Below are 27,946 nucleotides of genomic sequence, written 5' to 3' on the forward strand. Positions count from 1 at the left end.
ATAAATATAAACAGTATACTCATATGTTATGTAAACAACATCTTTTTTTTTAGGATGCGATTAATGTTTGACAGCACAAATATATATGTGTGTGTGTGTAGATTATTTATATGTACAATTATCAATTATTTAGAATTAACTAAGAATAATAAAAATAATTGTTGATAAAATATTAATCAAATATGCAATATATGTTGTTAGGCCTACATATTGTTACGAATAGCCTACTTATGATCTTAACAGGCAAATCCTATAAATCCAAAAATATATAAAAAATTATTTATATATAGAATGGTTTATACTATACTTATTATTTATACTATATATAGGCCTATATGTATGTTATATTTATACTAATGTTAGGCCAAATATATTCACATGCAATAAATTTAACAACATTCAATAAAATATTAAAAAAATATGCTGATACACAATATTATATTACACGATATACACATTTATTGTACACAGTATTAAAGTAGATTGGTCAGACGTGGGCCTTTACGCAGTGCGTGCGCGTTTTCTCGGAGCGTTACGGTATCTGACGCTGTTGTGGTTGAACTGAGCGCTCAGCTGACTCGAGAGGAACACACTGGGAATCATGGCGGCGGAGATTCACTCGAGGCCCCAGAGCTCCAGACCCGTCCTGCTCAACAAGATCGAGGGCCACAGCGACGGCGTGAACGCGGCGGTGCTGATCCCGAAGGAGGATGGGGTTATCACGGTCAGCGAGGACAGGTGCATACATGAACACATGACGATTAACGCTCTCTCAACACTCAACTCTTATTTGATTAATTAATCCGGCTGTTTATTTCTTAAGGACCGTGCGTGTTTATACTCTTCTGGTACCACGATAATAGCACAGTACAGTGATACACCTACCACAGTACTGCAGGATTACCATGTTTCTGTAGTACCAGTCCAAAACATCACGGTGCTGTTTGTCTTTTAGTGTTTTGAAGGGAAGCACTTGAACTTGACACACTTATTATTGCTTATCTGAATTATGAATTACCATGTTAATCATAGTTCTCTGTAGAAACCCATATGCAGTTATTATTATTACAGTAAAAGTGTGGTTAGTATTAGTCACAGCTGCCATAATGTGACCACAACTCAAAATCAAACCTTCCACAGTTTAAATGAGATCTCATGATGATTTATTTGTATTTTACATTAACAATAATAATAGTATCTATGGTGTTTTGTCTCAGATTTTGGACTGTGAGATCAGTTTACAGGCCAAAATACTATATATTATTTATTACAGCTATGAACTATTGTAGTTATTGTTGTGTAATTGATATTAACCAAATTATCATCAAAGATAAATGTAAAATGACTCAGTTCCTTACACTATTTGAATGGCTAATTCTCATTTAACTGTGGCATAAATTGGACGTGTTTTTTTTTGGATGATATTTGGAGCAGTTCTTTGTTGCTTGCATAGTGTTTCTGTGGAAAAACTACTTAGGAATGCTTCTTAAACCAGTCTAAGGAGGTTTTGTGGTTTTCGAGGGGTTTTGGCTGTTCATGTGCTGGGAGACCAGCTTTAAAGTCCAGCAAAGGACCTCAGTCTCAGTGTTTCAAAAGAATAACTTCCATTTAAGACAGGATTTAAACATCTTTTTAAACGCTAAACAGGAGAATAAGTGCAGTTTAAAGATTGGCAAGAATTCAATTAGTTTGAGAAGCAGATCTAAAGGAGATGTTTTGGTAAAGAGAGAGTTTAAAGATCAGGTCTTATTTGTGCTGTCAGAATCATTCATATAGTTGGAGTGTGTGTAAATGAACAGGCTTTGCTTCTAAGGATAGGATTTGTTTGGTATCTAAATGTTGAAAGATTGTGGTTTTGGCAAGACTGCTGACTGATGAGGCCTTTTTAACGGCTCTGGACAAGACAAGACTGTGTTAGTGGAGATGCATATGTGGTGGTTTGCTGATTACCTACATGTTTGGCACATGAGAGCAGATGCACAAACTTTGCAAAATATGATACGCTTGAGATTTTAGCAGGAACTGAAACTGAAGGAATTGAGATTTCAGCTGCTCTGTGGACACGTGTGCTTCTGTGCATGACCAGCACACTTCACAGGGTTATTTTTATTTTTTTTAATTATTAAATTAGTTATTAATTAAAAAATGATATATTTCATATATTATTTTACTATGTTTTAATAAAAAAATCTGTGGGGACATGTGTTTCTGTGCCTGACCATAACACTTCAAAGGGTTATATTTGTTAGTTTTTTTTACTATTATATTTATTATAATTTTATTTATTTTATTTTTTATATAACATTATTTTTTATATTGTTTATATATTTTATTATATTATTTATATTCCATATATTTCATACAATATGTCACATTTAAATTATATATATATATATATATATATATATATATATATATATATATATATATATATATATATATATATAAAATATACTTGGGTTGATTTGCATGTTGTATGTTTTATTACAATTTTTCTTTTTCCTTTTTTTCAGGACAATTCGAGTTTGGCTGAAGCGGGACAGTGGACAGTACTGGCCCAGCATCTACCACACTGTGTCCTGTGAGTACCCCCCCCAAAAAAAATCACATACTTTTTCATCTCAGATATAGCGAGAGCAGGTTTGACGTGAATGACATAGTGAACGTCATCAGTAAATTAACCAAAATAAAAATAATTCATTCTTCCTACACAGTGTTCACATGCAGAGGTATGGTCGCTATGGTAACTCTGTTACCATAGAAACCATATCACCTATTCATATCTCACATATATTCCCTGGTGTCATCGGTAAAGGCCATTGCACACTGAGTCCGAAATTTTTGCATACATTTTTCAGTTTTTTTCGTATTCCCCATCCTTTCCTATTAAAATGCATGCCACGGATGCGAAAACGCAAAAAATCGAACTTGATCCAAAACATTTTTGACGGATGAAAGTTTCAGAGGCAATGTGCAAATGTGATTGACACAATGTTTATTTTTTTACGTGCAAAAATTTCGAACTGAGAAAATTAGGAGTGTTGGAAAAAAATTGCTCAAACTATTTATTAGTTTTTTTTATTAATTTTTGTTTTAATATTTTCAGTTATAATTTTAGTTTAAGTTTTATAATTTTTATAATTTTTATTAGTGTGTTTTAACAAATTTCTTTAGCTTTAATTTATTTTTATTTCAGCTTTTGTAATTGTAGTAATTCAATTTCAACTTAATTATTTCAGTTAGTTGTGTGGGCAACATTTCAAATTTTTATTTACGTTTTTCATCTAATATTTGTTATTTTATATTAACTTTATTTTCGTTAAAGAAAGATTTTAAAACTTAATTTTAGATATTAGTTTTTAAAACTAAAAGGCATTTTTTTTCATTTTTTCAAAGGCAGGTTTTTCATCCAGTATTTTATTTTAGTGTTATTTCAGTTAAAGAAAAAAATAGTTGTAGTTATTAATTTTTAGTTTTTAAAACTAAAAAGTCAACATTTCCAATTTTCATTTAATCTTTTTCTCATATTTAATTTTTTTTAAATAATGAATGTATTTTTAATAATTTAAATGTTAATCATTTAATAAAAGTGTTATTTTTAGTTAAGAGTAACAACACTAGTCAGACACAGATGTTGTTTTTGGTGCCGTCAGTAGCACAGATAGACACTTCGCCTTTGCAGCAGAACTCTGTGATGAAGTAGGTCAAGTCTTTGTGTTTGTGTCCAGCTCCGTGTTCCTGTGTGTCATATCATCATGAGAGCAGGAGGATCTTCATAGGCCAGGACAATGGGGCTGTTGTGGTGAGTGTCACTTTATCACCCCCCTGAGGGCCAAAGTGCTTCCAAATCTTCAGTGTTTTGTCTCTATGTCTCTTGCCTCTTCATATATATTAAATAGTTGCAGAAGTCTTTTCTGTTCACCTAGGCTGCATTTATTAGATCAAAAATAAATAAGAAAACTGGAATATTGTGAAATATTATTACAGTTTTCTATTTGAATATATTTTAAAATGTAATTTATTCCTGTGATCAAAGCTGTATTTTCAGCATCATTACTCCAGTCTTCAGTGTCACATGATCTTCAGAAATCATTATAATATACTGATTTGCTGCTCAACAAACATTTCTGATTATTATCAATGGTGAAAACAGTTGTGCTGCTTCATATTTTTGTGGAAACCGTGATACTGTACATTTTCGTAGGATTCTTAGATGAATAGAAAGTTCAAAATAAGAGCATTTATTTGAAATAGAACTCTTTTATCACATTATAAATGTCTTTACTGTTACTTTTGATTAATTCAATGCATCCTTGACGAAAAAAATACCGACCCTAAACTTTTAAACAGTGTTGTATGTACAGTAGGAACAATAGAGGATGAAATATGGTCCTTTTTTTGTCCTTTTTGTGTCTTGAGCGCCTGATCAGTGTATAAGAAAATACTACTGTGAACACCATGTCTCATTTTGTGTTTCGTTTTGTGAAAGTCATCTTAGTTTGTGACTACATGAGTGTGTGTAAGTGGATAAACTGAGCCACTGTGTCATTTATCTGTAATGTTCTTTGTTTCTGTCTTTCAGGAGTTCCTCATCTCAGAAGACTTCAACAAAATGAACCATGTCAAAACATACCCAGGTAAAACCACAGGCATGTAGCGTCATTTCCATTAGAAGACGGGTTGATTTCAGCAGAGCTGAAGCGTGGTTGTAAGACACACGTGCTCTCTGTTTCCGGGGGAATGTGTGTGTGTTTGTTTCCTTGAGAGAGAAACAGACACACACTCTACTTACTCACTCTAGCCCCACCCGATCACTTGAGGATCATTTGTTCTTTCCCAGCATGCCCTGGGGCTCAGAGTCCCATGTGAGCTCTCACTGGACACACACTCACACACGAGATGATTACGAGTGGATGAGTCAGAGCGGCTCTGGAAAATGTGTCTGGAGAAAACAGGACAATGCCAGGAAAGTGTGTGTGTGAGAGAGAGACCGTATTCTGACCAATAACTGTAAAATATTGCAGTTCGCTTCATGTGAATGAATTAGTTAGTATTGTGAATTGCATGTGGTGTTGCTTCTTTCTGGTATAATACCATTATATTATTAGTTGCCCTGCTTGCACACACAATGACGTCATCAGATAATGACATCGTCCCACAAACATCTCAACGCAGAAAACTCTCTGCCTGAGGACATGAAGCGGATCACACAAGGGTGTGTTTGTGTGCTGGATCTTAATGATCCGCATAATGTGCAGAACAACAGAGCGCGCTCATGTAACAATGTATCCCACAATGCAATGTGCTCGACTGCGTCGTCTATTTCCAGTGCGGCAAATCAGAAGAAAGAATTCAAAAAAAGATACAAATATTTGGACCGCTGAAGGTTTGGACATTTGACGCAAATTCATTAAAACGAATGAAAATGAATTAAAATGCTGAATTAATTTTTAAAAATTAAGCATGCGTGCAAATCTATTTATTTTTAGATTTCTTTTAAATTTTAGTTTTATTTTGTGCATTTTGGAGTAAGTCTACATTAGTTAGCATGAACTAAATACTTCATACTTATAAAAATGTGTTCATCTTAGTTCATGTTAATTTGAACATTTACTAATACATTATTAAAATCAAAAGCTATTTCTGTTCATGTTATTTAATGGTCCTGATCTAACATGAACTGACGATGAACTTAACTAATATTAATGAGGATTAATAAATACTGTAACTGTTGCATTGCTCATTGTTAGTTAATATTATTTAATTCTCTAATTGATGTTAACTAATGGGACCTTATTGTAAATTATTACTATTTTTATATTGCTGTTTAGTTTTGATTTATTGATATTTCAGTTTTAGTTTAATTTTAATTTCAGTCATTTTAGTTCTTTAAATTTATTTCAGTTAGTTGCCAAGGCTACATTTCAAATTTCTGTTTCTTTATTATTATTTTAAAATCAAATAATTATATTTTATTTTATATCAGCTTCATTTAAATGGACAAAAATGGTTTTAAATAGTTTTAATTAATGACCTGGTGCAAATGAAGTCGTGAGACGACAATGTAGCGCACTACTGTTTATCATGCATATTGCATAAAGTTTCACATACTATTTAAAAGAAAACCTAGTATGCAGTATATACTTTTAAAAAATAATAATTTTGAACGTTGATCTTCAGCGTGTGTGTGTGTGTGTGCGTGTGTGTGTGTGTGTGTGCAGCTCATCAGAACCGTGTGTCGGACCTCATCTTCTCTCTGGAGAGTCAGTGGGTGATCAGTACGGGTCATGATAAAAGCATCAGCTGGATGAGCACTCAGAGCGGCTCTATGCTGGGACGCCACAGCTTCGGCGCATGGGCTTCCTGTTTACAGTATCCTTCACTTCAGTCTCTCTTTCTGAGAAATATTTGAAAGCATTTTTACATTTGATTTATGCTTCTATTGCTTTCTGTGAATCTCAGTGGTTTCTATTGTGGTTGAGTGCAGTGCTGGAGGTAACATGCCAGTCAAATGACTTTTTTATATTATTTAAATGTAATGTAAATTTATTTGGAGCAGTGCAATAGTGTAGTACCTTACTGTGGAAAATAACTTTCCCTGACTCACCCAGGCTGCATGTATTTGATTAAATACACATCCAATACAAATACACATACAAATATTATTACAAGTTAAAATAACTTTTTTCTATGTGAACATAATTTATTGAAACCGTGATGCATTTATTTTTTAAGGATTCTTTGATGAATAGAAAGTTCAAAGAATGTATGTTTGTAACATTATAAATGTCTTTACTGTCATTTTTGATTAATTTAATGTCTTCGCATACAGTTCAGCTCATGAATCTCTAGTTCCTGAATGTCTTTCAAACATTTGATACCAATAATCTTGTAAAATCAGATTAAATAGATTCATTATGCATTTAATTGGACTGGCAAATAATTTAGTGTTATAAAACTATCTTAAGGTTTTTATTATTATTTCTTGACTACACATGTAGATATGATAGCGATACCCAGCATGCCTTTGTGGGAGATTATTCAGGTCAGATCACTCTGCTGAAACTGGACGAACAGACATGTTCTGTCATTACTACACTAAAGGGACATGAAGGTAAGACAGCCACAAAAACACACGTTTACCATGCTTATATAGTGTTACGTTCCACTCTATAGTCTAGGGGTTTCAGAGGGGGTTTGCATCTCAGGTCTTATCACTTTCACCATTAACACTTCCAATAAAGGGTCACACAAAACCCTCTATTAAACAACATGATACAAAAGAATACCGAATGTCGGAAATATATATCTAAAAGCTGAAATAGTTTTAGTATTCTGGCATAATCTTTTGCTATTTCTAAAAATATTCAAATTAATACATAATGGATAGATAGATAATTAATAAATACTGTATGAAAATATAAAAATCAAAAATATAATTTATAACTTTGACGACGTCCCAAAAGGTCAAGTTAATTTTATTTGTATGGCTCTTTTCACAATACAGATTGTTTTAAAGCAGCTTTACAGAAATTCATAATGTTAATGTTTATAATACCTTAATGCCTTATTGTCAGATTTAGCTCACTTTTGAGGACAGTTTTATCTCTAAACTAGAGCTTGCTTTTCCTCAACATGTACACGTATATCTGAGTGTCATTTGTGATTGTCTTCACAGTTTTATTAAAAAAAAAAAAGCAACTGAGCTTTTCCTTTAACATGCTTCTGTCTGTCTGCCTGTCTCTGTCTGTCTGTAGGTAGTGTTGGTGCGTTATATTGGGACCCGGTTCAGAGGTGGCTGTTTTCTGGAGCGTCTGATCACAGTGTGATCATGTGGGACATTGGTGGCAGACAGGGACGCACATTACTACTGCAGGGACACCAGTGAGAAACACACACACACACACACACTGCCACATGAGATACCAGGCTGTAAATTGAATAGAAACCAAGACGGAGAACTGTTTTTCTATTTTCAGTTCCATTTCTTTTCTTTAAAGAAAATTCTGAAAGTGAATGATTTTAATGAAGATTTCATTAATGGTCGTTGAGCATGTGTGTTGTTCCAAAATACACCGATTCTGACATGTCTTAGCCCACACAATCGAAAGTAGCGATGTAAGAGGTAACACACACTCAACCGGTCCTTATCGCAAAATAAAATCACCTGGTCCAAGTGATTTTGATACAAGACCGTTATGGGTTTCATTTTGCAATAATGACCGTTTGACTGTACGTTTATCTTCTTATTTCATAGATGCTTGCCAAATAAGTAAATAATTGAACGTGAAGGATTGATTTGAGTTTGAATTATTCTATAATGTGTGATGAAAGAGAATGCAGAGTGATGTAAAAGTTTAGGGTCATTTAATAATTAATACTTCTATTCAGCCAAGATGCATTAATTTGATCAAAAGTGACTGTAAAGACATTTATAACGTTACAAAAGATTTCTGTATAAAATAAATGCTGTTCTTTTGAACTTTCTATTCATCAAAGTATTCTAAAAAATAAAATGTCTCATTTTCCACAAAAATATGAAGCATCACAACTGTTTTCAACATTGATAATAATCAGAAATGTTTCTTGAGCTGAACATCTGAATGATTTCTGAATGATCATGTGACACTGAAGACTGGAGTAATGATGCTGAAAATTCAGCTTTGATCACAGGAATAAATTATATTTTAAAATATATTCAAATAGAAAACAGCTATTTAAAAGTGTAATAATATTTCACAATATTACTGTTTTGATCAGATTTATTTACTGTGTTTTTGATCAGATAAATGCATCATTAGTGAGCATAAGAGACTTTATTTAAAAACATTAAACATCTTTCGACCCCAAACTTTTGCATATATGGGAAGTCAGTTGTCTGTGACAGTCAGTCATTTTCTCTTTGTCTGTCTCAGTGAGAAGGTCCAGGCGCTGCGGTATCTGCCGTTGACCCATCAGCTGGTGTCCTGCTCTGCCGATGGAGGAATAACAGTGTGGAACATGGAGACAACACGAGAAGAGGTGCTAAATAATTAAAAATTCTTTGTAAATACTAATGTAGTACAAGCTCAGATAGACTCGCTGGTCAAAGAGGAAGTTGTCTCTCATACACACACACACACACACACACTCCAATATTAGAGCATATGATTGAACGAGTTCATGGCCAAATTGTCTAATCATGAAGCAGTGACGAACTTTCTTGCCGTCGTCATGGCAACCTCTGCGTCAGTCATCAAAGTCACATCCATCTCTATGGTGACCGGAACGCGACTCATACTCAAAATGTCATGGAGATGTACGTTATCTCTCTCTCTGTAACTCTTTCTTTCAGGCTCCGCAGTGGCTGGACAGCGATTCCTGTCAGAAATGCGGACAGCCGTTTTTTTGGAATATAAAGCAGATGTGGGACACTAAGACCATGGGGCTCCGACAGGTACTGAGTGCAACAGTGTGATTAAAAATATAAAAATCCGAATCGGTTTCTCCCCTCTGACATCATGTCTTCATAAACATTTTGATGATTTTAGCCTGTTACGCATCTGTACATCCAAGTTGTCTTAAAGGACGAGTTCACCCAAAAATGAAAAATACATGTTTTACCAAATAAAAAGAACAGCACTTTTAGAGTTCATCCCACTCATTGATGTGAGCATAAGTATTGGGACAGTTGAACATAAGGCAGATATAAAAGATTAAAAGCTATTATTTAGTTGCAGATCCCTTGCGCTCAATCACAGCAGTGAGTCTGTGACCCATAGACATCACCAGACTCTTGGTCTCATCCTTTGAAATGCTTTTCCCAGCCTTTAATGCAGCCAATTCCAGTTGTTACTTGTTTTGGGGAGTTTCTGCCTTTACTCTCCTCTCCAGCTGGTGAAATTCATGTTCAATCAGATTTAAATCTGGAGATTGACTTGGGCAATCTAAGACTTTCCATTTCTTTGCTCTTATAAATTCCTTGACTGAACTTGCAGGGTGTTTTGGGTCATTGTCCTGATGCAATATGAAGCACTTCCCAATGAATCTGGTGGCATTTTCTTGAATATTGGTAGGCAAGCTGGTTTTGTTCCCTTCCAAATTCATTCTGCTACTGTCATCATACATTAAGTCATCAGTAAAGTTGAGAGGGCCTGTTCCAGAGACAGCCATGCATGCCCATGCCATGACACCACCTCCACCATGCTTTACAGATGAGGCTGTATGCTTGGGATCATTGCAGTTCCCTTTTTCTCCACATTTTTGCTTTCCCATCACTTAGATAAAGGTTCATCTTTGTCTCATCGGTCCATAAACACAGTTCCCAAAGTCTTCTGGCTCACCTTTGTGCTTTTTTGCAAACTCTAATCTGGCCTTTCTATTTTTGGTGCTGGTCAGAGGTTTGCATCTTGCTGTGTAGCATCTGTAATTCTGTGTCAAAGTCTCCTGAGGACAGTAGATTGTCAGAGCATCACCCCAGCTTTCTGGAAGTTGTTGGTGATTTTACCGACACGTCTTTTAGGGTTCGTTTTCACAGCTTTTATGATTTGTCTGTCTTCAACTACTGTTGTTTTCTCAGCCGATCAAGTCGTTTTTTGTTGCTGGTGTTGCTGGTGGTTTCCAAACTCTTGATTTCACCACACCCTTTGTTTTTGCTAGAGCTCTAACTGACTTCCTCTTTTAGCATCCAAATTGCTTGTTTTTCTCTCAAAGTCAGCTCACTCATCTTCATCCTGGTCATCCTCGAATGCAAGATTCAGAATACAGAAGTAATAGATATAACTGATACGACACATTCCCTGCTTTTAATATCTGAAGAATTAATGCAACAGGACACAGCTGATCACTTAGAAAGACCTGTGAGGCAACTGCTCCAATACTTATGCTCACATCAGATAGAGGGATGAAACTATAAAAGTGTGTTGAATCACCCAATAATAAAATGTGACATTCTGTAGTTTTGTCTCATATTCATCTTTTAGTCATATTTGTAAATGTCTTGACTCCACAGCCAACAGAGCAATTTTGTCTTTACTGTTCCAATACTTATGGAGGGCACTTTATGCTTCATCTTTATTTGGATCATGATTAAAATCCAGTGGTTGCCTCTAATTTTAAATGGAAAGAGCACAGACAAAGCCTTATTTTGTTTATATGAAGAGATTTATTTTATTTGTATTATTTATTTGATTTGGGGTTTTGTTTTAAAATTTAATTTTAGTTTATTTACAATTACATAATATTTACATTTAGTTTTTCTAGCAGACGCTTTTATCCAAAGCGAAATGAGGACAATAGATGCAATCAAAACCAACAAAAGAGCAACAACGTGCAAGTGCTATACTAGTATATTATTATAGTATTATATTTCAGTTTCGCAAAGAAATGTGCAGAATTTTGTCCAAGCAATAATAAAAAGGCACATTTAATTTATAATTTGTCTTAAATCTCATTTTGTTAAATCGTGAGTTGAGTGAATCGTTACATCCCTACTTTTAACGAAGCATCTCAGTGCTTCATGATGTAATGCTCATGTCATTTCCTGTCCTCAGCATCACTGCAGGAAGTGTGGTAAGGCGATCTGTGGGAAGTGTAGTTCTAAACGCTCCACGTACCCCATCATGGGCTTTGAGTTCCAGGTGCGCATGTGTGACGACTGCTACGACACAATCAAAGAGGAAGAGTGAGTTCTCTCTTGTTTTTTCTCTTTTGTGTCAACACATCAGATGATTTTTCTTATTCTTGTGTATTTGCATTTCCGTGTTGCAGTCGGACTCCACTGGCTACGTTTCATGAAGGGAAACACAGCGTCGCTCACATGGACATGGACCCGAGCCGAGGACTGATGGTCACCTCTGGGAGTGATCGAGTTGTTAAGGTCTTGTTCTCTTTTGTTCTTGTATTTTAGTGACTATAAATAGCATATCATCATAGAATTTGTGTAGTATGCAGTGTCTGCACTAACACTGTATGTACATTGCTATATGCATTGATTATTTAGATTACTTACTACATTTGTCACACTGTTCAGTATATGAATAGATCACACTGCATGGAACATCATATCCTACAATTCACTGCAATTAACATTTTTTACTGTGACAAATGAAATAGAAATTATATCAGCCATGATTTTTGACATCTCCTCCCTGACTGGATTATTTGATTGAACACATAGTTTAATAAATTTGTGGCCGACTTGTGGCCTAATGACATACCGTGGCCCCCAAACACCATTGTTTCCTCCTTCTTATGTAAATCTCGTGAATGCAAAAGACCACTGAAAAATAGGCGAATCAGAACATAACACCGACTGTGACGTTACAGTCAGGATCACTAATAGTTACGCCCCCAACATTTGCATAAACCTGCCCACGTTCTATGCCAGCCGCCAGCCGAACCATCAGAAGTTCTGCAGGTATTGTGAAGAAACAAGCGAGGACAACAGCGAAAATCTAAGCTATTCATATTACCTTTAGCATGCAACATATGCAGAACAAATTTGTTAATAAACTCAAAATGAATTCATTTATTCATGATGAATTCTCATTTGTTCTGATTGTGATGAATAAAATCTTCTCCCTGCTGATTGGTCTGTGTGTAGATCTGGGACATGACGCAGGTGGTGGGCAGCAGTGTAGCGGCGGGATTCTCTCCTCGCTGATTGGCTGTTTCTGAAGGCACCGCCCACACTCCGCCAACAGAGATCATGGAAACGCTCACCTACCTGTCTAACTCTCGTCCTTCAGCTGTGGAGTCTGCGCAAAACGGACACTTCAACACGGTGTATGTGAATATGTGTGTCGTTGGGATGCTCCTTGATTTTATGAATCAGACGTTCATGTCTCTTATGAGGTATGATGACCTGGATTTGAGCAAACATGAACTCAAGGTAATTCTAAAAGCACAATATTTGCGCTCTTTCTGTGTGTGTGTGTGTGTGTGTGTATATATGACGCTTTGTCACAGGCTGAAAGTTTCTGAAATTTTGTATTCCCTCTATCCAGAAGTACACAGGAACTATTCCTTCATCACATCCTGTTTATTTTTCAGCCATTTTTCTTGTTTATCCATTTTACCCTTTTTGAATTTGAATGCTACTACTGGTCATAGTAACCAGCACTCATGTTACCATGGAAATTAGTGTTCCATAGTAACGACGGAACATTCCCATACAAACTTGTCGTTTTCCCTCTAAAAAATGTCACTACAACCCCAACAATGAAGTGAAGATAGAGTTCAAACTAAGAGACAGACAGTTTCAGGTCCATGGAGCGTTTTATGATAAAGTAGTGTTCAGTTGTAAAACACTATTTATAGCACTAATTATTGGTTCTCTGTGATTTAGCGACAAATTATTGTATGGAAGCTTGTTTTCGCCACGGGATAAAATAAAAAAAAAGCAATTGTATCTTTTTATCTCACGATTCTTCCTTTTTTCTTGCAATTGTGAGATTGATGAGATTCTGAGATTATATCTGTTTCTGCCCCAACATAAAAAATGGTAATTGTAACATTTTATCTCACAATTCTGAATTTTTGTTCTCGCAAATTAAAAATTAAAAACTCAAAATAGCCAATTTACACATTGGAATTCTGACTTTTTTCTAAATTCTAAATTTATATCTCACAATTCTGTTTATTGGATAAAAATAGTAATTGCGACTTTTGTCTCACAATTACATATATTTTTTTTTTCCTAAGAATTGCAAGAAAAAAGAGATAAATTCTGAATTGTGAGGATAAAAAGTCAGAATTGTGAGATTTAAACAATTTTCTGAAAAATTTCAGCACAATTCTGTTTATGAAATTGTCAGAATTTGTAAGATATCCCTTGGTTGAAACAGACTATAATAATTGCCAGCATTTACAACATTTACTCATGTCTTTCCAAAACTCGAATCACTCGCTTTCTTCTGAACAGAAAATGAGATGTTTACCAGAATGTTGATGCTGCTCTTTCCATACACTGGAAGTGAATGAGGCCTGAGGCTCCAACAAAGCATCATAAAATTTGTCCATACAACTTGTGCGCTATATTACAACTCTTCTGAATCCGTATAATAACTTCTACAAACCGAAATTGACAAAAATTAACAGTAAAAATAGTCTTTGCGTGATATTAATTGTGCTATATAATTGTTTCTTCTCATTAGCATAATCTAACATGCCAGTTTGCAATATTTTTTGCTGATGTCAAACCTGACAAATAGACTTAGTCTGGGTAGTGCCGTTTTTAATTTTAATTTTTGACAGAAATGAAAGTGAAGCTGTGAGTGACATGCGTTTAATGTGAAAATTACGATCTAAGAATTTTATACAGTGCATAAATTTATCCCTCACAGCTGTATTTAATTCAACATGACACCTAACCTGACTAAGTCGGTATATGCAAATGAGATTTGAGAGATGCGCTGGAGTTTTAGCTTTGCGGTTTGTTCCTGACACGAAGCTATCATGTGACTTAAGAAGCTTTGGAAGTTGTTCAACGGGTTCGGAACCACGTGGATAAATTATGACGGAAATGTCGCTTTGGATGGACTTTTTCTTTAAATAGTTATTTCTTTCAAAAAGGCTTGTGGCGTGCGAAGCTACCGTTAGATGTTTTAAATTGACGCACAGCTCACAACTAACGTCACATTGGCCAATGAGAAGAGATAATTCTAACCTGTTTACAAGCATTATAACTGACCAGCGCTGTTTGTTTTACTTCAGTTCTTTCTTTTCATGTCACATCAGGACTTTCTCTCAGTCCTTCTCCCTCGTTCATTGTCTTTCCGAGTTCTCTGTTCCTTGCACTGAATTGCACAGTCTGTGTGTGTGTTCACGATCTGACGGTACAAGCGGCGTCTGTGCCAGTGTTTGCATTAAAAGCGCTTGTTCTTTTCGATATACGTCCCATTCTGAGCTTTGTAAATAATTTCATTCTCATTCACAAGATTTTGTAGCTGACTTTCCTCATTTAATGTAAAAAATCAAACAGGATGTGAATGTAAGAAGAGCTGTTGAATGCAATGATGTCACAGAAAGTAGGTTTTGTATGACGTCGCTGTTGTGTTTAATTGGAAAGATTCTTACGAAGATTGTAATTTCTTATCAGGGAACTGAGGGAGTTCTATTTTCTTTGTTTTGTGCATTCTTTTTCCTTCATTAACCATAAAAACGCATTATAAAAACGATTCATCCTGTAAAGATTTAATGTCATTTTTGTTGCGAGTTAATGCTCTTATGTGTCTTAACATCTATTTTACTGAAACTGACACAGTTTTCCTGATATCGCGGTTCAGTTTAACAACCATGTAAAATCACACAAATCTTTTTTCTCGTTTTCTTTATCTCGGGCATTGGAAACATTGTAAAGTTCAACAGGCTTCTAATGATCAAACCCTAAAACTGTAAATAACTCTAAATGACTTGTTTTTCTATGTGCTTTTTTCTAAAACTTACTTTACTTCAGTAGTTCAGTAATGAAGTATTATTCTCTCTATGTATACAAAGTTGAGTTCAAACATCTGTATTTTTCATATAAAACTCTTCTGCCGCTAATATGAAAACTGATGTAAGTCTTAATGATGACTGCTGTTTCAGTCAGATTGAACGAAATATTACAATAAAGATGTAAGCTGTATCTCATGCAAGAGAGAGCCTGTAGTTCTTCTGGTCATTTAAATTGCATGTTAAAGTTGTTCTTGTTTATTTTTTTAGTGCTTATGGTGAATTCTAAGGGAAAAGATTATGGAAAATTGGAAGAAAAAAATATATTGCTATGCTTTTGCATTCGCTCGCATATAAGTATTGCATGGGATTGCAAAACTAATAGTGGAAAACTGGTCATTATTATTAATATTTTAATGTTTTTGTGAGAGAATACAAAATTTCTTACATAAGTTTTGCGAACAAATGCAAAAGCACACAATACAATTTTACTCTAAACGTCTAGTAATTCACATAAAAATATAACAATGCAAATCTTAATATAAGTATATTGTGTGTGTATGCGTGCGTGCGTGCCATTGAGCTATTGTTATAGTTTTATTAATATTTCGAATTTTTTGCTTGAAATGTTTTAGTAATTTATTTTTTTGGCTTTTTCTTAATTTGTAATTTTTTTATATGTCGTGCTCATGCTTTATATTTATTACGTGAAAATTAGAAATGATTTCTTGGAAACATGGAATATAGTTTTTTAAAATGCTTTTTATATTTTATTTCAGTTAATGTTTTTTAATTTTTCAAGTAACTAATTTTTTTTTTTCTGACATACACCCTGACATACACCAACACACCTTTAAAGACATTTATTAAAGTGTCAAAGTACAGTCATAATTAATAATTAATAACCCAGTCTATATATATAGAAATGTAATCAAATGTTACTATCAGAACAAATACAGATAAAAAAATAAAAATAAAAAAAAAACACTCCACATCACTTCCTCATTCTCTGGAACATCAGGTGACACTATCAAACCAAAGAAATGTCCAATCACAGGCCTCCAAAAGCAGGAAGTGTCCTTTTCAGTCAGTTTCCTGTGCTGCACCAGGTGATTGGCTGTGAGTGAGTGATTGACAGCTGGGTGACTCCGGTCAGAACGGGTTCCCACCTGATTGACCTGATTCGCTGGAGTCACCGACACAGTGACGCACTGTGATTGGCTGAGATTGATCACATGGTGTCAGAACGAGCTGTCGGAAAAGAGCGATTCCTGCGTTTGAAGTGACCAATGACAGGAGAGAACTGAATGTACAAGGAAGTACAACAGGAAGAAACAGGAAGTAGTCATTGAGGTAAAAGACTTAAACATATTTAAGCATTTATTGAGCATAACAGTCGTTCACACCTTCAAATTTTCAGAGTTCTGGAGGACATTTAATCTACAGCTAAAAGTCTGTTGTGAGACACTGTGAGTACATTCACACAGCTTTATGAGTGAGGCTAATGTGTCTAAAATGTTAAACATATGTTGTGTATTAGTGTTCTCCATCTATTTGTGAAGCAGTTGTGTTTCATGTGAGTTTCTTTAGTGAGGCTGGAAGCTTTTGGCCAGATCCTCCATGACGCTCATGAATTTCTGATCTTCCAGCTGTGAACTGCGTGTCCAGGCCAAGGGAAGATGAGCCGACACCATCTGCCGATCTAATGCATGTAAAACACAAACACAAAAGGATGCTTAACACATGAAATCCACCCAAATTCATCTATTGCCTATAGAAACAATAGATTTTAGAGTGGCCTTTTATTGTGGCCAGCTTAAGACGCACCTGTGCAATAATCATGCTGTCTAATCAGCATCTTGATATGCCACACCTGTGAGATGGACGGATTATCTCGGCAAAGGAGAAGTGCTCACTAACACAGATTTAGACAGATTTGTGAACAATATTTGAGTGAAATAGGCCTTTTTTTGTACATAAAAAAAGTCTTAGATCTTTGAGTTCAGCTCATGAAAAATGGGGGCAAAAACAAAAGTGCTGCGATTATAAATTTGTTCAGTGTATATACATACATATACTGTACATATATACATATAATATTAAGGTTATTAAAATTTTACTTTGCGAGAAGAAAGAGACCTTGAGGCAGGACACTACAGGCAAAACCTTTTTCTTTTTTCCAGGCGATATGTTAAGTGGACTAGTGGAAATAATCAAACATGCACATTTGTTTATTTTATTACACATTATCTATTTGCATCTGTAGATTTCACCTACAATGCACATCTTTTAAAAGCCATTTTCTCAAAATAACATTTTCCCTCCACTTTAGTAGTATTCACATACACCAGAATTTACAGTTTAATCAATTTTCTTAATGTTTTTACAGAGGGGTTTTTCATTTTATCCCTAAAAAAATGTACAAAATATTTTTTATAAAACAAAAAAACTGTAGTAGTCTTGCCTTAAAGTCAGAATAGTGGCTATTTGGTCTGTTTGGTTTTCCCAGTCCCAAAAGGTCGTTCTGAGTTCACTCCGGCCGTGTCTGGTACAGAAGCTCCGCCCTCTACAGCTGCACTGGAGCTCCGCCAACTCTCTTTTCCCTTTCTTGATCTTTCTCGCTCTTTCCTTCTCCTTTCATCCTCCTTTGGCTATGCTCCGTTTCTCTCTTTCGTTTTCATTGTCCAGTCTTTCTTTGTACACTCATTGTATTCTCTTCGTCTTCTCTCTACTGCTCATGCTTTTCTTGCTTTCATCAGCGTCTTTCATCCATTCTCTGTCTCCTGAAAGCCGCACTTGTTTCATATGGAAACAGATGGATTCCTTATTGGAGAAGATGGAGAGAAAGACAGCAGCTCTGTTCCAAAACCTTGAGCGCTGCTTCACTCCCTGCTGCCTACAAAGGCAGCTGCCTTCTAAGGAAGCATCCTAACTGACATGGAGCCTAACAGGGCTAGACTGGACAAAAAAAATCGGCCCTGGCATTTTGGCCCAGACCGGCCCACTACATACGATCAAAATACTACCCATCTTTGCACGCCCTTGAATATGTACACCAGCTCCTATTCCATAAAAGCACTAAAGCCATATAATAATAGGTAGGAAACAGTGAGAGTTGACACATTAAAAACTTCTAAAAAGTGTAATTTATTAATATAATAAAACTATAATCCACACTGATGAATCCTAAAACTATAGGCCTATATAGTTATGACATCCATCTTGAATGTGCCTGTGTGTTTGAGGGAGAAAGGGACGAGACATGATAAATTGTTGATCAGATGATCACTGTTCTCCATAGTATAGCATTAAATAAACTGTAAACTTAGTCAAATTTGTAAACTTCTTGGATGAACCTTTAAAAGCCTAAGAAGGCATCCTGTGTGTTTGTGTGTGTGTGTGCTGTGGTGTATACACAGTAAATTCCCCAGTGTTAAATCAACACTGCTCGGTGTACATATGACAACCAGTTCCCATATGTACAGCGAGCAATGTTGATTTAACACCAGGAAATTTACTGTGTAAAGTACCTGAAAGCCATACTCAAGTAAAAGTACAGGTATCTTACCAAAAAATGACTTTGGTAGAAGTTGAAGTCTTCGTTTAGAATATTACTTGAGTAAAAGTCTTAAAGTATATGATATTTATTTATATTTAAACGTACTTTAGTATTGAAAGTAAAAGTACAAGTAAATGCAAAATGGAAAAGAAGCTAATATATATATATATATATATATATATATATATATATATATATATATATATAAAAATTCATACAGCTTTAGTAGCAAGATTGTGTTCAGTTTAAACTTTCTTTCATTTTGTACTTTTGGGTAAGAATAGGAAGCACTTCATCCAGCACTTGGTGTCTTTCATTCCAACATAAGAAAACATTTCTGGAATCTGCATCTAAAATAGCATTTAGATGTATTTACACAGTTTATGTATCTCAGAGGGGACATGCAGTTACAGATGCATAAATAGGCCTAATGTTGTGTTTTTAACATAAAACGTTGAATACTGGTATTTGAAATAATTTAAAACATGAAAAAAAAATGTGAAATTAAAACCACTAGTAGGTGACAGCAAAAACTTTGGTGACAGAAAGTGACCATTAATGAGTGAGTCATTGAGATTCAACTGATTCATTCAAACGACTGATTCATTCAGGAACAGGGCATTTGACTGTGTTAATAACTGAATCATTTATTCAATCGATTCATTCAAACGGCTGATTCATTCAGGAACAGGGCATTTGACTGTGTTAATAACTGAATCATTTATTCAATCGATTCATTCAAACGGCTGATTCATTCAGGAACAGGGCATTTGACTGTGTTAATGAGTGAATCACTGAATCACTTATTCAATCGATTCGTTCAAAAAGCGGATTCATTCAATAAGTACACTGTCCATTGCTCAGAGACGCAAAACAGTGCTGTGATCTTTGTTTGGAACTATTTTCTTTGGCAAAATTGAGCAAAAACAAGCAACAAGTCTAAAATGTAAGTCACTTATTGCTTTAATGAACTTATATGAAATGATTATTAAATGTGTTCATGCTGATATCTGCAGAAAAATGGTACTCTTTGTGTGATATAGATATAGAAGTTAACTATATTATATAGTATATTATATAACTTTCCTGTAGCTCAAATAGTAGAGCATGGCGCTAGCAATGCCAAGGTCATGGGTTCGATTCCCAGGGAAAGCAAGAGCTGATCAAATGTAAAAACTGTAACTTGAATGCAATGTAAGTGTCTGCTAAATGCATAAATGTAAATGTATATAAATATAAAAAGTACGTCGGCCCAGCGGGAAAATGCCCGGTCTGCCAGATGGCCAGTCCACCCCTGGAGCCTAATAAGTGAATGATTTGGAGCGCTCTACACTGGCACACAAATGGCACAGGAAAATCTACTTGCAATTGATTCCTATTTGACTTTTGCATGTTGCTATGCTAATGCAGAAACCATGGAAGCTTATTTTTGCCATGAAATAAAAATATTTAAAAAGGGTAATTGTTCATTTTTATCTCACAATTCAGACTTTTTCTCAAAAATACATGTTAATATTGTGTATTTGCAAGTTCTATACTCATAATTTCAAGTCTTGCATTTCTGACTTAATTCTATTTTTACATCTCTCAATTCATACTTTTTTCACAGAACTATGTTGACATCTCTTAATTCTGACTTTTTTTCAGAATTCAAATTTTCCATCTCACAAATCTGACTTTTTTTTTCTCAGAATCTAGCAATTTTGAATTTTCAGCTCAGGGGGTTGGGTCAGAAAAAGTCTTTTTCAGTCTGAAAAAAAAAAAAAAAATTGGGAAATAAAGGATTGTGAGATGTAAAGGCTATCTACTGAGAAAAAAGGTAAAACTGCAAGATGTAAACTCAGAATTCAGAGAAAAAGAAAGGTCAGAATAGTGAGATGTACACAGAATACGAGTTTACAAATTGCAATTGTAAGATAAAAGCTTGAAATCCTGAGAAAAACAGTCTGAATTGAGAAGTCACAATTACCTTTATATTTTTATTCCATGGCGAAAATAAGCTTCCATAGCATACTCTTAAGATACATAACATGCACAAATATTGTGCAAAATAATAATTTCTAATTACACAGATGTTGTATTCATATTTTTCAGTAGTAAAAGAAATGGCAGTATATTTATATCAGAATATTTCCAAGCAATCTTGGATTAATTGTTTCACCCAAATTTTTGCAATGCATTCTGAGATCGCTGTCTTTGCGAAAATGTAATGCTGCCTTAATATTTAACAAAAAAAGTTAACAATTTAATACCTAAAAACAAATATTCAAATGTTGCTTTATCTAATATTAAAAATGCAATATTTGTGCCTCATGTACTTTTATGCAAATTAGAGTATTCCTTTAACAATATGTTAATGAGGCTCTGTTGCAATCAATTGTGGCTCTTGTGTGCTTCAACTTTTTTGTGGCACATGCAGTTACTTTCTATTTCTATGTCACTGATGAGATTTCATTTGCTGCCTATGTGGACAGCAAGGCGGCTCACTAGGTTTTGGAGCACAGCCAGTGCGCTTGTGTGGGTGTGTGTTTGCTCACCCTGAAAAAAACCCCCGCTGGGATTCTTGACAGCCACCTCGGACACAGCGAGCCACACGACCGTATCGGCCCCTTGCTCCGGTGTCCGCAAACGCTCCTTCATAGAGCTGTGGAAATCAGGCATCGCATTCGCAATGGCTAAAGAATGAGAGTCGAGAATGAATCCATAAAGATCAGACATAACCAAATCACTCTGAATAAATGTTAATATTTGCATTTATGCATTTGGCAGACGCTTTTATCCAATGCATTCAATGTACAGAACACTGGAAATGTTTATATTTATATTAAATTTATATTTCTGGTGGAAACTGCATGTTTTTTTTTACAAATTTTAATCACATTTTTTTGCAGTTTACTCTAAAATATTAAAAGTAAAAATATTCCATGTAGCTTTCTGAAAATGCATTTATGCACAGTTTAAATATATGATTAAAAAAAATTGTGCATTTGCAATTACTCGGCGTGTCGACCCATCCGGGGTGCATCACAGAGAAGTGGATGTTGGGGTGAGCTTTAGCAAACTGCTCCGTCATCACCACCTGCTGCCTCTGAAACACAAAGAAAGAAGTACATAGAAGTCATTTCTGATATCACAAGAGGCACTAACATTATAAACGGCTAAGTCAGTGAAACAGTCATGTCTTGTCTATTTTTTACAGTAATTTTATACTACTGTTCAAAATTTTGGTGTCAGTAGGATTTTTTTGTGACAGAAATTAATACTTTTATTCAGCAAGGGTCCATTAAATTAATCAAAAGTAACATTTCTATTTCAGTTAAATTCTATTATATTCATTAAAGAATCCTGACAAAAATCTATCACTACTTCCACAAAAATTTGAAGCTGCACGACTGTTTTCAACATTGATAATAATCAGAAATATTTCTTGAGCAAATCAGCATATCAGAATGATTTCTGAAGATCATGTGACACTGAAGACTGGAGTAATGATGCTGAAAATACAGCTTTGATCACAGAAATAAATTACATTTTACAATAGATTCACATAGAAAACAGCTATTTTAATTCAGAAATACATCTCACAATTTTTCAGTTTTTACTGAATTTGTAACCAAATAAATGCAGCCTTGTTGAGCAGAAGAGACTTTGATCGTAAAACTGGAATATCCTAAAAATGTTCGAACTGTAGTTACGATTCACTGAACTGCCATACTTTAAGTAATCAAACAATGAACTCTATAACATAAATGATTACACTAGCATATAGCATCATAAATAGTCTTTCTGTATGTGGACACAAGCATTTTTTCGAGACTCTATATCTATATACCTTGTTCTGTGCGTACACCATAGTGCCGTCATATCTGCCCCTCTCAGACTGCAGGTTTCCTGTTCGCAGTTTCTGCACCAGCATCCCACCGGATGATACTGTGATCTGAAAGAGAGGAGAGAGATGGTGACCCGTCTGACCTCGGTCTGTCGCTGTCAGTCTCTGGTTTACTCACCACTCTGGGGTCAGGGCTCTTCTCCAGCAGAGGAATGAGGCTCTTGATGAGGATGTACACGGCTGAAGAGCACAACAGAGACATCAGGTGAAAACAGTCTGCTAAGGCATTAAAGATGTTATTTATTATAAAGTTAGTAGGAAAGACTTCTAGCCCTGAGGCGATATTGAGCTGGTTTTATTTGTTTTTTTGTTCACTTACCCAGAGAGTTGCTTGCAAAGCTTTTCTCCAAACCCTCACCATTCACTTCCCTCTTAGTCATCATACAGCCGGCGTTATTGATCTGTCTCAATCAAACAACCAAATGATCATTACTTCAGTTGGCTGCTAATGCCATTCAAAAGTATTATCAGTTACACTAACATTCACGTCTGGGGTCAGTAAGATAATTCATGTTTTTGGAAAAAAGGTTTTATGCTCATCGAGGCTACTTTTATTTGATCAAAAATACGGTAAAATTGTGAAATATTATTACAATTTAAAGTACATGTTTTCTATTTGAATATATTTTTAAATATAATTTATTCCTGTGATGCAAAGCTGTATTTTCAGCATCATTACTCCAGTCTTCAGTGTCTTATTATTATTATTATTAATTATTATTATTATAAACTGTGTATATGGAATATTAAAGCCTCACCAGGACGTTGAGGGTTTTGTACTTTTTCTTAAAAGACTCTGCAAATTCCCACACCTTCTTGGTCTCGGTAAGATCCAAAATATGCACATAGATTTCCTGCAGCCAGACACAGAGGCCAAAGGTCAGGTATTTTACTAGACCATCTTGCATTAGAAACAGATGCAGATGTAAATCTGTTTCCAGACAGCGTGCATGAATAAATGGGTAATTTCAATGATTCAATGGAGTTTTGTACAAACGGTAACTTATTTGCAAACTACTACATTATTCTTCATCAAGCAGCTGCTTTCTCATTTTCACCACAGGTCCAGTCCTCCTGGTGTGACCTGACAACCCGATCTCATGAAAGTGTATATAAATGGTACGCCAAATAAAAATGAAAACTTGTGGTATTAAGACGCAAAAATGGACTTTGGAGTGTATATGCTAAGCAATGGGTAGGGTTGTGGGGTTGATGCGTATCATATGTACGCGAAAACTGCGTATTATATGCACGTTCGTTTCATATACACGCCAAAGTCCATTTTTGCATATCAATACCATGAGTTTTTGTTTTTATTTGGCGTACTATTTAAACGCATTGACTTGCTCATAGGCACAACGGTGGAAGCTTCTACAGCCGTCTGTGTTACAATCAGCTCCTTTAACTTCTAAACTGCAGGCCAACAATCCCAACTCATACTTTGTTTCCAGACTCCTTGACGATCTCTGCTCTGGCTTCTTCTGCTTTGTCCTTGTTCCTGCAGACCATGTGGATGGTAGCACCTTGAAGAAGAGAGTCAACAGAGGTTACACAGCGACCCAAAAAAGTGTTTGGAGACTTAAAAAACACTTAGAAATGTCTGAATGTCATTGCTTTAGATAAATGCATAAATGCACACAAATGAGATCAAATGCATAAATTTAGATACATGCAGAGCACAAGCAAAGCAACAATGAAGAAAAGTGAAGGTCTAGCATAATTTGTTTGCAGATTCTGGGTTTTGTTATCTAATGCAATGACATTTGAACATGTTTTGTGACTAATATGTCCAAATACTTTATAGGGCAAATGTATAAAGATTCACATAAAGATATGGAAACATTTGATGAACATAAGTACACCATGAAAGACCAGGTTAGTTTCTATTTTCTAATAATGCAGACACCAGAGGATAATCAGTTACCAACCACTGCTGATTTTCCCCAGCACGCACCTTTCTTGGCAATGGCCATGGCGGTGGCTTTCCCGATCCCGCTGTTCGCTCCAGTGATCATGAAGGATCGGCCCACCATTGATGTCTCCAGGTCCTTCTCAACAAAGTTTTTAGACGCTGACAGAAACGCTCCCCTGAGACACACATTTAATTAGTCTTGAGATGCCACAGGGTTACTTCTCAAAACACTGCTAGATAGTTCAGTTAACTAATTAGTTCACTTTTTGCATGCTTTGAACTGTTTGACATCAAACTATTTTAAGGGGTGGTGATGGCGCAGTGGATAAGACACATGCCTTTGGTGTGAGAGACCCGGGTTCGAATCCACTGTGAGACACCAATGTGTCCCTGAGCAAGACACTTAACCCCTAGTTGCTCCAGAGGCGTGCGACCTCTGACATATATAGCAATTGTAAGTCGCTTTGGATAAAAGCGTCAGCTAAATTAATAAATGTAAATGTAAGATGGAGCACCTGGCAATGGAAGAACCCAGCTAACAAAATATGTTCAAAGAACTTTTTGCTAATGTTCCTATTAAGTTATGAAAACATTATTTCTGAATGTTCTCTAAGCATTCAAAACATACATTTTTTAAATGTTATAAAAAACATTTTCCCCTTGGCACGCCTGTAACGTTTTCTTGAACGTTAATATTCCATTTTATAATTTTGCAAATATTAATTGAATGTTACCTCTGAAATTTCTCTGAACATTCTGAAACAAGTAGCAACACTTAAAAAATGTTAGACGAGCATTCAACTAAAACATTTCAGAAAAAAACATCCATAAACGATGTACAGGTAACGCTTTTGTGTTAATGTTAATTTTGAACGTTCTGAAACAAGTAGCAACATTTAAAAAATAAATCAACTAAAAAGTTTCTGAAAAAACATTCCATGAATGATATAATGTTTTTGTTCTAACATTTTGAGAACATTATTTCTATTAACGTTACTGTAAGAACGATTGCTTATAACTTTGAGAGAACCTTAACAGAACACTAGGGAAGTTCTGAGAACAGTTTGTCAAGGAAACACCATTTTATAATTTCGCAAACATGGAAATGTTACTTTTGAATGTTCTCTGAATGTTCTGAAACAAGTAGTAACATTGTATGAACATTCAGCTAAAAAACATTCCATGAATGATGCACAGATAATGTTTTTGAGCTAACATTTTAAGAACATTATTAAAGACCAGATAACTCTGAACTAACTGTTAATGTTACTGGAAGAACGTTTGTTTATAACTTTGAGAGAACCTTGCCAGAATGTTGGGGCTCTGAGAAAATTCTATCAAGGGAAACATTCCATTTTAGCATTTTGAAAACATGGAAATGTTTCCAGATGTTCTGAGAATATTCAAAAGTAACAAGTGGCATCCTTTTAGAAAGGTTAGATGAATGATTTTCCTAATTTCTGAGAACATTTCCTGTTAGCTGGGTATGTGTTTCCGTGTTGATTTTTGTATGATACAAAATTAGGTTCTGTATTGGTTCGCCACTTAACGTCCTGAAGCTCAAGATGCCCTGTCCTAATGTGCCACTTTGCGTCATCGCTTAGCTAATGAGTGTGGACTATCAGTGTGTCCTCTGATAGCACCGCTCCTGGTATCGGTGGCGCTCGCGCCCTTGACCCGATCTCAAAGACTGGCTTTGTCCACGCGTGCCAGGCCAGGCGGAGGGATGAGAGGAGCGAGGAGGTGCCGGGGGAATCGAGCTTTTCTCGGTAAATGCGTGCACTGTTAAGGGTGATGTGTGTCCTATTATGGGACGTGAGAGGTCGACCCGGGTGACAATGTATTAGGAGGAAAAAACAGAGATGCAGAAACCACTGAAAGACAAACAACAGCCGTGAGATGAGACGGGTTGAGTGTTTTTCAGACTCCCAAGAATTTATATGAAATTGGATTTCATGGAAAACAAAAAGCCACAAGCCTTAGTGTGTTGACACTGAGCTCGGAAAAAAATATAGTCTAAAGAATATACTAGTTTTGCCGGAGTTAGAAAATGACTTTTAAAGCATGAGGGATCACATCTGACCCATACCAGAATTTATGTTGTCACTGTGTTTATGATTTGCAACACTTTTATAATGCATATTTTTTTAAAGGAAAACAATTGATTATGTTCTTGTTTTTAAGTAAAAAGAAACATACATTTTTCCTTTATGATTTAACAATTCTTTGTTTAAATCACGGTTAGTCACCACACTTAAATATTTCTACATGGGAGTAAAAATCCAAGTAGGCCTGCAGACAAATCTTGGACATGTCCAAATATTTGTATTTAAATTTAATTTAAGAACCGTTTGTTATGTTTTTTCAGCTCCCATTACACATAATATTTCATCAAACTCCTATTAATGAGGACAAACAAATATACATATATATATATATAAACAAATATACAAAAGAATGCATTAAATAAATTATATAAAATAAGAGCGATACAGTTAGTAGAATAACTGAAATCTTAACTGTACAATTATAGATTTTAAATATTAAATCTTGCATGAGCCTTTATGCAACATATTATATTATTTGATATTATATGATATATTTGAATGTGCATTATTAAAGTATTATGTTTGTTAATGCTGTAATAAGGTGTTGTGATATTTCTGAAGCAGTGCATCTCTTACTTGGTGAATTCGGTGAGTCCTTTGAGGAACCATGCTGAGTTCCGGTACAGAGACATTCTCACACCCGCGCTGTCGCTCAGGTCGCCCGCTGTGCCCGCGGATGCTCGCCGGTGCTTTTAACCGGCACCGGGGTCACATGAGTGCACGTAGATCCACGCCACTCACCGATGGTCAACACTCTCTGCCCTCTACCGGTAATAATACACATAACACGCCTCAAGACTGTCAGACCTCTGATGCTTCAAAGCAGTTAGTTTGTGTGTCTGTATTAGATGACAGTTTGATAATAGTTCAGAATATATAAGATAGTCTATTTAATTACTTTAATAGCACAACAATAGTACAACAATGCATGTTTTAGGCCCATTATTATTAGTAATTATTTGCTATATAATGGCCTATTGCATGATAAAAAAAAGACCATTTAAGCTAATTTACCATCAAAATATATATTATTTAATAACAACGGTTATATAGCCCCACCTATT

General features: G+C 35.3%; 2 protein-coding genes across 3 annotated transcripts; one reads left to right on the forward strand and one right to left on the reverse strand.

Annotated features, from left to right (window-relative positions):
* The first annotated feature begins 534 nt into the window (after nt 1-534).
* Nucleotides 535-15,622, forward strand: LOC306851009 (WD repeat and FYVE domain-containing protein 1-like). 2 transcript variants are annotated; one of them, XM_079387020.1, is made up of 12 exons: nt 535-738; nt 2,514-2,581; nt 3,729-3,802; nt 4,583-4,637; nt 6,222-6,372; nt 7,002-7,114; nt 7,758-7,884; nt 8,916-9,021; nt 9,335-9,436; nt 11,532-11,662; nt 11,749-11,857; nt 12,584-15,622. In XM_079387020.1, exons 1-12 carry the CDS (start codon nt 602-604, stop codon nt 12,641-12,643), a joined length of 1,233 nt encoding a protein of 410 aa, XP_079243146.1. In that variant the 5' UTR covers nt 535-601; the 3' UTR covers nt 12,644-15,622. The 2 variants fall into 2 exon arrangements, with proteins under 2 accessions (XP_079243146.1, XP_079243147.1); XM_079387021.1 differs by having other exon boundaries at nt 564-724.
* A 624-nt stretch (nt 15,623-16,246) lies between these two features.
* Nucleotides 16,247-27,564, reverse strand: LOC306851010 (dehydrogenase/reductase SDR family member 12-like). The gene is made up of 10 exons (XM_079387022.1): nt 27,459-27,564; nt 24,817-24,950; nt 24,303-24,385; nt 23,621-23,716; nt 23,182-23,263; nt 22,981-23,042; nt 22,806-22,910; nt 21,971-22,061; nt 21,511-21,648; nt 16,247-17,116 (listed from the first exon to the last, which is right to left on the reverse strand). The coding sequence occupies exons 1-10, from the start codon at nt 27,512-27,514 to the stop codon at nt 17,001-17,003; spliced, it is 963 nt and encodes a 320-aa protein (XP_079243148.1). The 5' UTR covers nt 27,515-27,564; the 3' UTR covers nt 16,247-17,000.
* Between the last annotated feature and the right edge of the window lie 382 nt (nt 27,565-27,946).

Source organism: Barbus barbus, assembly GCF_936440315.1.
Source record: "Barbus barbus genome assembly, chromosome: 31".
Taxonomy (NCBI): Eukaryota; Metazoa; Chordata; class Actinopteri; order Cypriniformes; family Cyprinidae; genus Barbus; species Barbus barbus.